General features: G+C 31.0%; 2 protein-coding genes across 4 annotated transcripts; both read right to left on the reverse strand.

Annotated features, from left to right (window-relative positions):
• Nucleotides 1–3894: 3894 nt before the first annotated feature.
• On the reverse strand, nucleotides 3895–5454 carry LOC105157117 (thioredoxin-like 1-2, chloroplastic). 2 transcript variants are annotated; one of them, XM_011073417.3, is made up of 4 exons: nucleotides 4914–5445; nucleotides 4637–4819; nucleotides 4397–4561; nucleotides 3895–4298 (listed from the first exon to the last, which is right to left on the reverse strand). In XM_011073417.3, exons 1-4 carry the CDS (start codon nucleotides 5121–5123, stop codon nucleotides 4113–4115), a joined length of 744 nt encoding a protein of 247 aa, XP_011071719.1. In that variant the 5' UTR covers nucleotides 5124–5445; the 3' UTR covers nucleotides 3895–4112. The 2 variants fall into 2 exon arrangements, with proteins under 2 accessions (XP_011071719.1, XP_088734411.1); XM_088878285.1 differs by having other exon boundaries at nucleotides 3895–4561; nucleotides 4914–5454.
• Nucleotides 5455–11193: 5739 nt separating this feature from the next.
• Nucleotides 11194–16061, reverse strand: LOC105157118 (uncharacterized). Of its 2 annotated transcripts, none has more exons than XM_011073419.3 (2): nucleotides 15261–16061; nucleotides 11194–12063 (listed from the first exon to the last, which is right to left on the reverse strand). In XM_011073419.3, exons 1-2 carry the CDS (start codon nucleotides 15848–15850, stop codon nucleotides 11622–11624), a joined length of 1032 nt encoding a protein of 343 aa, XP_011071721.1. In that variant the 5' UTR covers nucleotides 15851–16061; the 3' UTR covers nucleotides 11194–11621. The 2 variants fall into 2 exon arrangements, with proteins under 2 accessions (XP_011071721.1, XP_011071720.1); XM_011073418.3 differs by having other exon boundaries at nucleotides 11194–12066; nucleotides 15261–16057.
• Between the last annotated feature and the right edge of the window lie 655 nt (nucleotides 16062–16716).

The raw sequence follows: 16716 nt of genomic DNA on the forward strand, positions 1-16716 counted from the left end.
AGTAAAATATTATTCTTAAATTAATAATTTTATAAATTCTTTAAATTATAAAATTACATTTATCTATTCCAATGTTATTGACTCCATTAGATGGTGAAATCATTTAAATTAATAATTTTCGTGAGTGAAGTGATAATCATATACATATGATTAAGTTGGTATTTATAATTTAATATAATTGACAATAATTTATGTTATATTTGTGCTACATATATATAAATATATATGTATATGTCTTTTTTCAGTTTATTTATCTTCAAAGATAGTTTGGCTTATTTATTTATTGGAAAATATAATTCTTATTAAATCATATATTTAGAATTAATGTATTCGAAATTATTTTTGAAGTCTGCTTTTTAGTGAATAATTTTTAAATTTAGAAGAAAATTTATATCTCACTTGAAATTCATATTGACATAATTTGTATTATTATCTTAATTTATTTTCTAATGTAAATTGGATAAAGAGATTTTTATTTTAATACATTTTTTAAAAAATATAGAAAAAAAATTTCTTTTTGATAATATAAATTAACATTAATAAATACGACTCATTAAAATAATGATAACAATTGATACAAAATTAGATTAATTTTTTTTAATGGGTTTATATTCTTATAGAAATGTCAAAAGATAACAATATATCTCATAAATTTAAGTTTACATTTTACAATAACTTTTAAATTTATTTTTGTGGTGTAATTTGAAGAAAAGAATATCTTTTTTTATTTTAGGTTTTCTCAAAAGTATAAAGAAATAATTTTTGGGCATCTTTAATACTTTTGTAATTTTGTACCCTATTTGAGACATGAAATTACAAATTATATTTTACTAATTATTAATTTAAAATTCAACATTATTTTCCTACATTTTCCCACCCTATATAAAAATTGTAAATGCATACCGGTTGTAAATTACACCTTACAAAAATTTAAAATATATAATGCATACACTCAAAATTTATGTGTACTATTAAGTGTATATCTACCAAAAAAGGAGGGTTAATTATATTTTGTTATAATTATGATCGTTTTATATTTTGTTGTTTATTTTATTTATTTATTTATTTTTGTCAATTTACCGTCCAAATTTTACAAAATTTTGCACTTTGTTATTTATAACTATTTCTCCACCAAGTTTTTTTGTCTAAAAAAAGATCACATGCAATGCACATTAGATATTTAAGTGTTATGTGATATGACGTTTTGTTATATATGCAAACATGTGATCTTTTTTCGGCCAAAAAATCAGCAAAAAAGGTCATATGTTTTTTCACATATGCAAACATGTGATCTTTTTTCGGCCAAAAAATCAGCAACAAATGTCATATATGGTAAAGTGCAAATTTTGCAAAGTTGAGATGGTATGTTGATATTAAAAAAAAATTTAGATGTCAAAGTGTAAACACGGGTATAGTTTAAATAGCAAAATGTGATTTTGTCCGAAAAAAATATAATGCATATATATTGGGCTGTTTGTGCATATATATTTTCATAATATATAAATATATTATGAAATATTTGTATATTTACAAACACTTTTTTGGATAGAACTTTTACATTTATTTTATCTCATCCATCTTTATCAACCACATTTTATAAATACAAAAGTAGAATCAACGAAGGGTATATCACAATGAGCTCTCCTGATATATAACGTAATTATATATTTTTTTATTATTTGAAAATTATTAATACCAATCAGTCAAATCCGTTAGTCTCTATTAGATTTTCATCTATTTTATGTAGTGAATTAACTAAAATACCCTTATGGATTAAGGATTATAATTTTATTTATATTTTTAAATTTTCACTTATTTTTTGGGGGGACTGAGTGAATGATTATTTTTATAATTTAAGAAAAAAATTCATCCACATTTTTTTTTTTTTAATTTTTTTAAGAAAGAAAAAATTTTATAGCAATAATAAAGTTGATAATTCCAAATCTTCATTTGATAATGATATAATTTGATCAAATATGAGGAGAGCATTTATAACTTTTTAAATGACAAAAATATTTATAAGTATATTAAATTAAAAAAATCTCGTTCCAATTTATCTTAGGGATAATTACATTCTTCGCCCCTGAGGTTTTGGGTAATTATACGTAGAACTCATGTAGTTTGATAAATCTAATCTAGCACCCTTGAGGTTTTGCCTCGGTCTGAAAAATAACTCCCCTTATTAGTAAAAAAATAATTGAATTTGTTGATATTAACAAAAAAAAAGTAAATAAAATTTGATATTTACCTCGATTAACTTATTACAGTCAAATATTTTTTCCATGATCGAACTACCCTTACAACGAAGAAGGTATACCTCCTTACATGCATTAAGACATGAAGACATTTGAGGATAATTTTGTCATAAAAAAATTATTTGACTTGCAATAAGTTAGTTTTAAGTCAATCGAGCGCAAAAATATAGATTTTTTTTTCTAATTTTATTAATATCAATAAATTTAATAAATCTTGGCTAAAGAATGAACTTATTTATTAGACAGGAACAAATCTTAAATATAATTTTTTAAATCACAAAAAAATATTAAATTTCAGGGGTGAAAAATATAATTATCCCTTATTTTAATTTACCTCGAAAGTGGATGCGCCGTTGGTTTTGTGTTATGCGAAAACGTGGAGTGGCAGTCAAAGATATTGCTAAAGACAGCATAGAATCTTAATCCACATTAACTGTCGTGGGGCCCACTTATTGCGTATAAATGGGACATCCTCGTCAGCTCCACGCTATTACCCTGTAATTGTGGGCCCCCCCCCTCCAAATTGTCCTATCTATTTTTTTTTTAATTTTTTTATTTCTCAATTTGAGTAAATTTTTTATACAAACTGAATTAAATCAATTATTTATCGAGTCTATTATATTTATTATGTAATTGATCACTTTTTTTTAATGATGCATCTGTCACATAATAAAACCTCATTTACGTCGAAGATTGCATTAAATGAACGGTAGAATTATCTTTTACTAAATGAATGACAAAAAATCTTGTACGAATAATAGAATCAAATCAATTACGGAGTAAATGTATCACATTTGTCATGTAATTGCTCAATTTTTTAAAATTGTACATCAATTGTACAGCAAATGTATGTTCATATAATTAATTAAAATTTAACCGAATCGAGTCCGAACTAAAACTTACTCTACTACCAAAGTGTAATAAAGCTTTGTACATGATTTGAAACTGTAGATTTTAAGTCTTTAGTACTCTATTAAATTTGTTTGAATACTTTTAAATTTAAAAGGATTCTAAATCTTTCAATTTTAATTTTTAACTATGCTTTAAATTGGTTTAAATTCTTTTTAAATGTAGAGTCATTTGAATTTTTTTTTTCAAATTCAGATCCATCAATCTAAATATAAAATAGATAACAACACTCTCTTCCTATGAAGTTTGGTGTAATTACACAGAAACTCATGTAGTTTAAAAAATTACATCTAGTACCATAATTTTTATTTCTATTGAACAAATAAATCCCTCCATTAATCGAAATTCATCGAATTTGATTATATTAACAAAAAAACGGGGGATAAAACATATTTACATTCGATTAACTTATTACTAATTTATTACAGATTAAATAAGTCCTTTGATAACTAAATTATCCTTATACGTCCTTACACATTAATACATATGAAGAAGTATTTTTCAGTGCTGTAAAAATAATTTAGTCACAAAAAATTTATTTATAAGTATAAATATAAATTTCTATTCACTTTTTTTATTAATATTAATAAATTTAATAATTTTTTATAAATAAAAAATATATTTATTAAACGAAAACAATAAAAGTTTACGTGTTATTACATCAAAATTAAAAAAAATAACATAATCTTTTTGCACATAGCGTATGCATATTAATTAAAATAAAGTAGAATTTGAAACAGAAAATTCAATCTGACATATTTTATATGATCTCATCATGTCAAATTTTGAATATCAGATCCTCCAAACATACAAGGCATATATCTAAAAAAAACCAACAGCCCTGCTCTGCTTATGGGAAAAACAAGAAAACAAAAAAATAAAAATAAAAATCATAGATGAAATGAACTATATACATATTCAAAGAACAAAAATTGGAGGGATGAATCTCTAACTCAAAGCCAACACCAATTCTTCATCTACATTATGATTCAGAGTTGAGTTCATCACTAAATCTCTTGATATCAAACCATTTGAGGCCAAGGCCAGCAGCTCCGACTCATGGAGGCCCTTCGTTGGCCCCATGCTGCTACGATGGTTGCCGTGTTTCGCCAATGCATCCTTAAATTTCTTGATCTGCGCGCGCCATGCATACAAGGAATCATCATGTGTTGGGCAACACCAAAATCAGTAAATTCTTGATTGAGAATGAAGAAGGGGATGGTAGCACTCACCGTTGCGTTTGTACAGCTGAAGCTGCAGAGCCTGCCGTCTTGACCCTTGTAGAATCGGAAGAAGGGCAAGACATGGACATGGAGAGCATAGCACATGGGCTTGTGCTGTTCATAGTTCACCTTGAGGAAAATGGCATTGGAGTTCATTTCAGCAAGTTGGCAGATCTGTTGAAACATTGGTTGAGATTTTGTCAGTAAGAAGAAAATGGCGAGTGATGTTGAAATAGTGCAAAAATATACCTTTGGATGCAGAGTTTTGCAACCTCCACAGCCAGGGGAATAGAAGTCAAGCACAACCAATCTATCACCAGCATTCAACAAGGAAATAACAAGTTCTTGGGCTGATTGGATCTCTATCATGTTGGGGTGAAGGGACTTTTCCCACCATCTCAGAGATTTGCCCCTGCACAATGATGGTTGGGCCTGAAATCAAGCAACAAAATGCAAAGAGAATTAGACCAAAAATGGAAAGAATGTGTGAGTGGAGATAAATGGTGTATAGAAAATATATGTTTACATTGAAAGGGTCCAATTTTGGAGCTTTTAAGCTGAAACTGTCAACAGGTTTCTGATCTGATGCATCAAGGGTTTTGGCCAAAAACTCCTTTGGAATTGCTTCTTTGAATTGAAGAGCCTCAATTGAAGAACAAACCCTAAAAGACCCTTTGGCTCTGTTCTCCACAGTCAAAACACTGGACCCATAAACAGCCTTCAAAGAACAAGACATTTCTTTCAAGATTTCAACCAAACAGCATCAACAACCTACAAATATATGTATATGTATGTATGTATGTCCTCTCAAGAACCCTTTTTTTCTCTTGTCCTTAATCAACAAAACAAGGGAGAAAAAACACAGGAAACTGATATCCAAGCAAGACCCACAAAAGCTACATATAATCAAGAAAAAGGGCTAATAAACAAGAACAAGAGCTGTTCTTTCTTGACTGGAAATATTAGGTGGTTTTGAAACAGTGGGTTTTTGGTTTTGTCTTCTTGAAGATTTGAGAGAGAGAGAGAGAGAGAGAGAGGTGGAAAGGGAGCAAGAATGAGGCGAATAAAAAGAGAAAAAGCAAGAGAGAAGGTGGGGTCAAAGATCTGCCCTTATCCAAATGTTTTTACCTTTTTCTTTGCCATGTTTATTTAAAGATTTCATGTGGATAAAAACCGGCGATTAACAAACATGGGCATAAACACAAGCGGTTGTGAGTGTTTGGTGGGTTGTCTTTACCCGGATTATGTTCTTGATTTCCGGATTTTATTTGGGATGATGAGGAAGATCCTTATATTATGTATTTCAGCTCTCTCCACGAACCACCCACCGCCTGCCTGACCCTGTCCACCTTTATTCAAGAACAAGAATCGGGTAAGAGAAGATTACATTTGGTCAAGGTTTTATGAACATCACAATCCTATTCATTCGGGTGCATCAATCACGACTTCTTTTGGATTTATTAATTGATTTATTGGGTTCAATAATACCGTAAAATATCTCCAGGTTGTAAATTTATTAGAAGACTAACTCTGCAAAATAGACGTTAGTATTTCGATACTTAAATTAGTAATTTTTTTAATCAGAAATCAACTAAAACTAGATTAAATAAACGAAAAAAATACAAGCAATCCTTTTGTAATATCGCAAATGAGCAACCTAAAACTAGTAGACGAGCGAAAAGAATATAGAGAAAATGAGTAGAGTGCCAAAAATTGTGCTAAAATGTGTAAATAACAGCTTACACTAAAGGTGTAAACAAGTTGAGTTCGATAAACAAGTTTATGATAAAGATAAAGAACTTGAGCAAGTCAAACTTATGAGCTCATTTTCTATCCGAGTCGAGCTCTAACCCAAGCTAGAGAAGTTTTTTACTTTTTTGTTTAAATAAAAGATATATTATTATAAATTTATAATATTAAATTTTATTGTATTAATTATAAAATGTGTTAAGAAATATATGGTATAATATTTTAATCTAATGTTATGAATATATGATTTCACAACATCTATATTATTATTTGACTTTTATATCTTTTCAATTTTACAAATATAAAAATAATTTTTTTAAATCAAACAACGATTGATTATATATAATAAAATAATAATTAAAATTATTCAACCATCATCACTATCATTATTATTAATATTATTATCATCTTTGATTAATTAATGAGAATAACCAAATTTCCACATAAGTTTATAAACAACACACAAAAATTATCAAAACTTATTAAATTATTGATTAAGCGTATTTTTAGATAAATATTAGGAAATATAAGTAAAAAAAATACTATATTTTATTATTATATAAAATTAAAATATGATATATCAATTCATAATTCTAATATATGGTGAATTTTGAATATAAAGTTGATGTAATAATAAATAGTGTAAATTATATATTTTGTTATCCGAACTATGACTCTTTCACACTTTGTCATCTATACCCTTCTTTTTTTGTGTGTTAACTTACTATCTCAACTTTGCACTTTGTCATTTATAACTATTTTTCAATCAATTTTTTATCGAAAAAACATAACATACAATACATATGTGATATTTAAGGATTATGTGATGTGATATTTTTCACATATACAGAGCATATGATATTCTTCCAGCAAAAAAATCGAAAAAAAGATGGTCATATATAGCAAATTGAAAATTTCACAAAGTTGAAATGGTAAGTTGTTACAAAAAAAAAAAAAGTTTCAATGGCAAAATATAAAAACGATCATAATTCGAATGACAAAATATAATTAATCTTATATATAAACACTTTAATAAAATAGTTTATATGTAAATGTCGAAAAAAAAGAAACAAAAATCATGAGCTGGCTTGCGAGCTCCCAGACAAAAAATAATTGAGCTCAACTCAAACTCAAAAACTTTGAGCTCGATCGCAACCTAACTCAACTCAACTCGACTCGACTCACACCTTAGTCCTAGCTAACCTCTTATTCGTTGGAACCGATTAGGCATGATCTCCACATCCTCAAATATATATATATATATATATATAGAAGAGCTTATAAAAAATTTTAAATAAGATTTAGATTTTATAAGCTCTTAAAAGAAAAAAGTTAATATCATCATAAAATTTTAACATATCTCGTAAGTTCTTTAATCTTAACATTTAATAAACAAAAATACATTTATATTTGTGTTAGTATATCACTATTATTTTTTATATATTTGACGTTTTCCCCTAAGCAAAATTATGTATTTATATAATTAATTAAATTTCGATAGTTTGATGTCTTTTTCGATTCTCTAACATCTTATAAGTTGTTAGGATGATTATGCCACCTCGTGTCTGATTTTCGTGGTCGTGTGTCGAACATAAACTGGTGGATGCAATAATTCTTTTTGTAGCTCTTTTTTGCTGGACCAAGAAAAAAGAAAAAATATTTGAACTTATTCTCCTTTTCATAGGGGACCAAATCAAAAGGAACAAGGGAGATCCACCATGCAACTCATTTTTTCTTAAATAAATAGATTTTAGGGTAAATTACAACGACTTTTTTTTTAAATTTGATATAATTACGAATACTCTTTATTATTTAAAAAATTATAAATATCCCATAATATTTGATAAAATTATGTAATTATTGGATGGATGTATGGAATTTTCAACTATGCCTTTATTGAATTTTTTTTCTTTTTCTCTAAAAAAATAAAAATTTGTAAAAAAAATCGAGTGGGATGAATGAAAAATTTTAAAAATTATACAACACTTATCCACTTAGTCAATAAAAAAATTAAAAAATAAATAAATTTGTAAGTTTTAGTCCACAAGGGCATTTTGATCAGTTCATCATTTAAAATGAATGAAAACCTAACGGGGACTAACGGAATGTGCTAATTGTTAGACGACCGTTAAAATCAAGAAGGGTATTGATAATTTTTCAAACAACGAAGGAGTATATGTAATTATGCCAAATTTCAGGAAAAATTGTTGTAATTTATATATAACGCTTTGATCATCATGACAATGAGGAAGCTTCAACAATTAATTAATTCCAACAATAAGTGTAAAAATTGGAACCCGATTTCTGTGGGCTATATATATATAAAGAGGTAGCTGAGGAAGCATGGCATGTGATGGATGAATATTATACATATGGATGTTGCTCACTGGAAATTCTGGCAAATAAATATTAAATAATATGTGCATTATTGTGGATCCCACTAATTTTTTAATGCCAAAAAAAAAAAGGGAACCACACAAGAAGATTTGTATGATTTGGTCAGAATTCAAATGGTGCACACGACATCCTCGACGTGCGATTTTTCACACACACACATATATATATATAATTGATTTTTGTTTGATTAAGTTTAATTCAAATTAAGTCCCCCCACCCTTAAATTCTATTGAAATGAAAATTTTGCGTGGGTAAGAGAGTGTTTGTAAATGTTGAAAATAAGCAATTGATTATGTATGAATTAATTCGAGGACGATGGTTATGAGTAACGATTTTCTTGATGCTCTCTGTTTTTTTTTTGGCTTGTGTTGTGGTACTTCGTCCATGCTTCTTTGGAATATTAATAGGGCATCGTGGAGGGGCTTCTCTTGTAGTAGGGCAAATCATTAAGAAGATCCGTGTGGATATTTGCTTCAGGACTTTTCTTTTATGTCAGACTTGTTTGTCAAGGGGAATTTTCGGCTTAATAGGGTAACTATGTAAAGGTTTACCTCGGATACAAATTTAGTAATTATGAACTCCCATCTTCGAGGAGGACGGAATGATTTTGCCCTATTATAAGATAAATTAATCAAATAATTACAATAATTTTATTAATATAAATTTAAAATTTTTAATTCGGAAATACGTCAGAAAATAAAGAGAAGGGAAAAGGAGGAGGAGATAAAGTGTGGATAAAAAGAGAAAAGTTGGGGTACCAATCATGAGAGTTGGAAGCGTTTGGATTAAATAGTGTGATTTATGGGACCCAAACACGCCTTTATCTTCCAATCCTACTGCTCACATCGAGGCCAGCGGTTTTATTATTTTTCAATTAATTGACTTTTTTAAAATAAAAACAAATAAGGCTTTAATTAATAAGATTTTTCCATTTTTATTATTAATGAAATAACTTAACTTTTTGTAAATGAAAAAAAAAAAAACAGAAAATGCATCTCTTTAGAGGTTTTTTCATGACCATTCAATATCATGTTATCCACTATTTTTTAAAAAATATTAGTCATTGACACACCATTTTGTATATATGATACAAAATTATTTATATCTTAAAATATATTATAAATAAAAATAAAATATATAAATTAATACATCATATTTAAAAAATTAAATTAATAAATAAAATAAAATTAATTTAAGAATATTATCGACACAAAAAAAATGGTGTAAGTGAAATTTTCATATTATAGATAGTATAAATCATATAGTAGATTAAAAGAATAATTTGAATAGGGGTGATTGAAATATAAAAAGATATTTTTGGTAATTCAAAAAATTGGTAATGTGGTGTAAATAACAGCTATTTGTGAGTGAAAATAATTTTTTTTATATAGTATAAATATATTATTAGGCTGACACTTCTTATATGTATAATTATATTATTTTAAAAAATTCTTAATTTTAAATCATTACATTCTAAGTTATGTTTTACATTAATTTGTAATGCAAAATATCACTGCAAAGAAATGATATAACTTTTCAAGAATGAATTATTTGTTTAATAAAAAATAGATATGTTCAAAATCTAAAAAGAAATTATGTAATTATTTGGGTACTAATGTCTGGAGGTTTCAACACCAACTACATTACACCAAATCATCCATCATATTCCAACATCAAAATGTTCAAACAAGGAACCATGTCCTCTATAATAAAACACCTACTCCTGTCCTGTACCCAACTCAATTCCAAAAACTTGAATATTACCAGTATACAAGTTACAAAACATAGTTCACCAACAATCTTAGCTACTCACAGGAGTTAGTTTGACCTCAATTTGGCAAAGCTTCATGCAGATATTGGGGTTGCACACACAATTACCTCTTCAGACAACAGAGTACCATAACTAGCCCACCAAAACCTAAGAGCTATATGGAAAGAAGAGATAGTTTGATGTAAAGTCTATGCTTACCAGACTTCACTTTCCCCTGCATTTCGATGTTTTTCTGTCTGAATTCTTTGCTCATAATGAGGGCAGAAATCAACGTGGAACCGAATAGAGGGTGCTTTGCATAATTTGTTGCTATGTATAGACGTCGACATGCCCCTCAATATGATGTGTGTAGAGCAATTTTTTACTTCATGTGGAAATCAGCACGCCCCTCGGACCCTTCAATATGGGGGTGTGTTGAGGGGTGTATTGAACCATCTGTTACTACGTGTACAGATCAACCCCATGTTGAAGGCATGTGTTGGGGGTTGCTGAGCTATCTGTTGCTTCGTCTAAAGGTCAACATGACAGCTCTACCAACAAGAAAAGTGAGATTCTCCATTGACACTGAGACAGCAGACTCTATGCAGGGAAAATTCTCCGGTTCTAACACCAAAAAGGAGAATATGCCAACACTACAGTCTTTATCTCCATACCAAGTGCTAACACCAAAACATGCATTTCCAAACAAGATTAACACAGCACAACTCTTTAACAATCGCACGCCACAGTTTGACTCAAATTTCACACAGACCACGCAACTATAAAGACATAACTGCAGTTTTCATGTTCATCGACACAGCAATCAGGAAAAACTTTGACATCCTTAACATATTTCATTCTGGTGCAATTACAAGATATAAAGCGAAAACCCGTTAAAAGAATACACGAGTAAGAATAAGGTGGATCAAGAATTTATTAATTGGATGTTTCCCTGTCCAAGAAACTTAAATTTGTTCAGCAACAAATCTACACTCATCAACAGCTGCTGAACACAGCTAATCTACAAGTATATCGAATGCTGACCACTAAAACAAAAACCTCTAGGACCCAACGAGTAAGCCACATAAATGTCTAATGTATCTTATCCCACAAAACATGTACTCCCTAAATTTTGAGGATCCACTTCCTCCGTGAAGATGCATTTGCCATCCAATCCCTAGGGGCGGAGCTAAAGGAATCAAAAACTTGAGATCCTCTCAAAGAACATTCTTTCTAATATTCACACACTTCAATAGCATGCTTGTTTCATATTTACACTCGAATGCTGCATTATCTACCTGTACTAATATTATCTCTTCTAATATTGACGAGACATTATCATGAATTTCCGCCTAAAACCCTCCTTAATTCATATTTTTGTGCTTCAGTGAGCCTTTTTGGGTACCTGACATCAATTTGGATCCTCAGGTTTCCTTTTCTGCGAGGATCCTTTGAAATTGGCATTCCTTCATTAGGGACACTAACCTCTTGTCCAGGTTTGATAATCTCTGTTAAAGGGACCGTTATATTCCTGCCATCTAATGTAGTCAGCTCCAAAGTCTTTCCAGTGAGGGATTCAAGAAGTGTTATCTCCTGCTTCAGTACCAAATCATTACCATCCCTCGTATAAACTGAGTGAGGTCTTTCATCCACCACAAAAATGAGATCTGCCGGAATCACACCAGGTTCTTCATTGCCCTTCTCCGGGAAAGTTATTTTTGTGCCCTTCTTCCAACCAGGTTTTATGTCAATAGTTAAGATCTCGTCCAACACCCGAGACCTGCTGCAAGATGGAGAGTACACATCAGTACAAACTAAAACTAGATCGACATTCAAGTTTTTGGAAACAAAATTAGAATCCAATCAAACATATTAAAATACTAACAAATACATGAATATTGCAGAAAAACAATAAGCACAAGTGTAATTAGATATTGAGTAATGAACTTGATCAGAAACACATTTATCTTTAAAATGTACTGTATAAAAACAGCATTTCTTCCAGCATTTATAACAGAAATAAGAGACTTTGAGACACAGAAAGAACCATATAGTCCAAGTCCCTCCTTCTATCGGATACATTTCATACAAATAGCTACTCAGTTACTTCTGCAAACGCACAGCTTCACAAGTATCAAAAACAAGTTAGGAAGTCACTATATGTTTGTACAACATAAACTACAGTCACACTGCCATCGACACTGGAGGCCACGGCTATGGTTGGTATATGAACTGTTTCTTGAGAGAGAATTTACCATGGTAAATTGAAATATACTAATATCCGAAAGGGATAAACACTCACTAAGGCAGATTGATAAAATTATATATGCAAGAAACACAATTCATGAAAAGGTTGAATGCTATTTGAAGTATCGCACTCTTGCCTAGAGCCATTGCCACTATCCAACAGGACCTGAAGCTCCATTACTTAACCAAAAAATCAAAATGCAAATCTCTGACTTGTACTTTTTGCCAACTTGTATGAAAGTATTCTGGGCAACAAAATTCTACTTAAGCAAGAAACATGTAAAGTTGAAGTCCCAGTGCAGCTTTTAACCAGAAGGCCCAAATAGACCAAGTAACTTCCAGCAAGTATTTATTGAAAGTGAAAAGACAAAAAATTATCAATGCAAATTTTCGAACCTGTAATCAACTTTTATGCATTTACACCAGACATATACATTGTAAAGGTTGCATAGGTTGGCCAAAGTAATCCTATAATTGAATTCTTCACACAAAAACACCCTTGACAAGACGTAAATATTACAAATGCATCTATAGGTTCTGATATTGTATCTCCTAGCATGCGTCTAAATGTTTAGTGCTAAGTATATTTTACTCGGACACTCTGCAAAAAGTATCCAATATGACATCGACATTGCCAATTAGAGTTTTCCTAATTGATAATGAGTATCAGAATTGTCTCAACTCAACCAAGGCATAATCAAACCTGCAGAATTTAAGCATCCCTCTCATATCTCTAGTACACATTGCAGTCAAATACTCACATGTGTTGCTGTAAAGGATCACGTAACGCTTTTAGGTATCTTTTATTAGGGCATTTTCTCTAACACAAGCACGCATCCTCTTGTAGTTTGAGAATCAAAAGATTCAAAACCATATAAATGTACAGAAATCACATACCATGGAGACATTTTTCTACTCCAGGTCAAGGTCATGCCCATGAATAGAACCCAACTCTTTCCAAACACCATATCATCTTGGACGTGTATGATGCAATTTAATTCATCAGTTCAGAATCATAAAAAGGTTTTTGGCCAACAAGTGTGAATGGCTCTTCTATGTAACCCTTTTACATGCAAGTGTGTCTTTGAATTTGTGCATGTGTAATACAATTCAACTACTACATTCCCAAAAGACATCAGCATAATGTTAAAAATCAGTACTGAACCAAACACCAGATTTCATGTAAGATGAGACTCAAGCAAGCAACCAATTAACTGGCACTAAAAGTTCCTGTTAAAATCAGCCAGTTCCACAGAAAGATACACAACTTATGTATATTAGCAAAAGAAAATCCACAGGTTTGAACTGTTAGTTCTTTGTTATAAGGACAAAATATTTTATAGGATAATAAATAAACAATATCGTACCAAATATCACACATCTCTTATTTATTAATTGAAAAAAAAAATTGATTTTGACCCTGAAGAAACTTTCACTATGTTACATCATAAAGCTATTTGTTCCTCAAGCTTTAGGGCAGACACAGATCCAGTAATCATTTGAATTAAAGGAACCTCATTGAGTCGGTATACAAGTCCAAGTAATAGCCTAATGAGACGGATCCTAGGAGATTATGCAAATCCATAGAGGCAGACAAATCAGACTTGGACAAACTATTGTCGGATGATCAATCTCATGAAAGAGCAGGCCTGAAAATGAATTAAGGCTACTACTAAACAACTAGACATGTCGATGGACAACCAAGCCCTTGGGGGCCTTATGCATGTAACACAAGAACTGGAGATTTGAGCTATTCCCCGTTACAGGAACCCTAAGCTTAGCCAAGTTCCATTTATTGTGAAAACTCAAGTTTCCATTAGCCGCACTACAAGATATAATCAACATTTACATCATATAATAATAAAAAGTTAATAAATCTCACCAGCCCTACATAAGTAGATGTCCAAAAACAATATGCAACTTTAAGCAAGAATCAGAAAGAATATGAATAGTCAAACTAGGTAAATCATGAATCAAATTACTCTTCACCGTACGCCTTAGCTTGAACTTATTTTATTTATAAGAAGGAAAAATCTTTGGTGCAAGTTTAATAACTCATCCTGACAACTAAGTGCCTGTGCAAATCAACTGCCACTCACCGGTAACAAAAAGGCAAACTTTTTCAGGCGCAGGCTGGATATTCATGGGAGGCCATCCTTTGAGTAATATGATGTCATGTGTTCTTGCAATAGGTACAGAAGTTATACTTAGGTCATGCAAAAGTTCCTAGAGAAGATATCTTGATGGCCCAAATAGCCAACAAAGGTAAAGGAAGAGAGGAATCGCTATCAAGCTGTAACTTTGAGATGAGAATGCATTGTTTCACATAGTTCTCAGTGCCAGCATCCATATTGATTAACAAAATAAATCTCAGTCCAACAGGGAAAAGAAGAACATAAGACCACATTATTTGACAACCATGCAAAGCTCAAAAAAGTAAGCCAAAAACACTCAAGAAACAGTTAATTCACAATGGCACAACAGTTTACATGGTGAAATCAATAACGGCAAACAACCGGGTGAATATATAAACTACCAAAAGCCTTCCTTCTTAATCCATGCCAAACATTCAAAGACACAAACAACCAGATAATACACTGAATAACATTTACAAAAATCAGAAACCAAGGAACACAAGATAGAAATAGTAAGCAAAAGCAAATAAGCATCCCATATATGGCACAAAAAAAGAAAGAAAAGAAAAAGAAGCAAAATTAGAAAAGCACATACCCATGAGAATCAAGCACAGTCCTAGAGATCTTCATCTTCCGGGTTGAACCAGTGAACAATTCCTCCAAGCTACACATCAGCACATTCTCCACCGGCGCGGCCTTCCTCGATCCTCCACCACCCGCATACTCCCTACCTCCACCGCCATTCATCGTCGTGCTCCTGAAAAACCCATCTCTCCTAGCCCCACCGCTATTACTGCTCCCACTAGCATTCCCATTGCTATTCTCCCCAAAAATCTCGGCGTAAATATCATCCGCATTCCTCGGATTAAACCGGAAATTAGGGTTCGGATGCTGCTGACTGTTATTGTAAAAACCCTGGTGATGGGTCCGAGAGCTACGTGGAGGAGGGGGGACTTGACCCGATTTGAGGCCCTCCTCGCCATAAAGATCGTAGATCTGGCGCTTCTGCGGGTCGCTCAAAACATCGTAGGCCTCTGAAATCTGCTTGAATTTGGCCTCCGCTTCTTGCTTGTTCACATTCTTGTCAGGATGCCAAATCATCGCCAAGCGGCGGTACGCTTTCTTCAAGTCTTCATCGCTCGCATTGCGGTTCACTTTCAGGATGTTGTAGTAATCCACCCCCATATCTGGGCTCTAACTTTTCTTCTTCCTCCCTTTTTCTTCTCCTTCTACAGTATGATTCTTGATGTGTCTGCGAGCAATGGGCTGAAGAAGACACGAAGGGAGAATCTTGTACTGCTGAATGTTGTTGAATTTTGAGAGAATTTCGTTTCAACTCTTGCGACGATGAAGAGAAAAAAGGAAGGTGACGAAGTGAGAACAGGGAGAGTGGGAGTGGGGTAATGTGGAGGATTTAGTGGGGGCCATAACCCTTGGGATTTCAGTAGGGACATTCTTGTCATTTCACACTATAAAGAAGAAACAAAATGTATATTATTCCACATATATTTTTTTGAAAAAAATTTAACAATTTTATTATTTTCATTCACTTTATATCTATATTAATATAAAAATAAAATGCACTATTCACTCACAGACGACAATTTATAATTCTACTATACCAATTTTGTTGTCGTGATGATATTTTCTTTTATTCTTTCATTTAAAGCATAAAAACTTATTTATTATATACGCACAGTGACAGTGTGTCATGATAACTAATTAATATAAAAAGAAAATGTATCTTTTACTCACAAATACTGAATCTTGACATACTATACTAATTTTTTTGTTGCGTCGATAATACTTTTAAATTAGTTTTTAATGTATTTAAAAACGTAAAAGTTTATTTATTATACATATACATAAATGACGTGCATACGACCGCGACTAATTATATAAAAAATAAAATAAATAACGGATCATAATTGATATTTTCTTAAATAATTTTTTATTGATTTTAAATGTTAGCATACTCTTGATAGAAAAATTCTATAAGCTATCAAAATGATTAAAAATATAAATTCAGCTATATATATACTATATATTAA

Source organism: Sesamum indicum, linkage group LG3 (assembly GCF_026168435.1).
Source record: "Sesamum indicum cultivar Baizhima isolate 11 linkage group LG3, ASM2616843v1, whole genome shotgun sequence".
Classification (NCBI taxonomy): Eukaryota; Viridiplantae; Streptophyta; class Magnoliopsida; order Lamiales; family Pedaliaceae; genus Sesamum; species Sesamum indicum.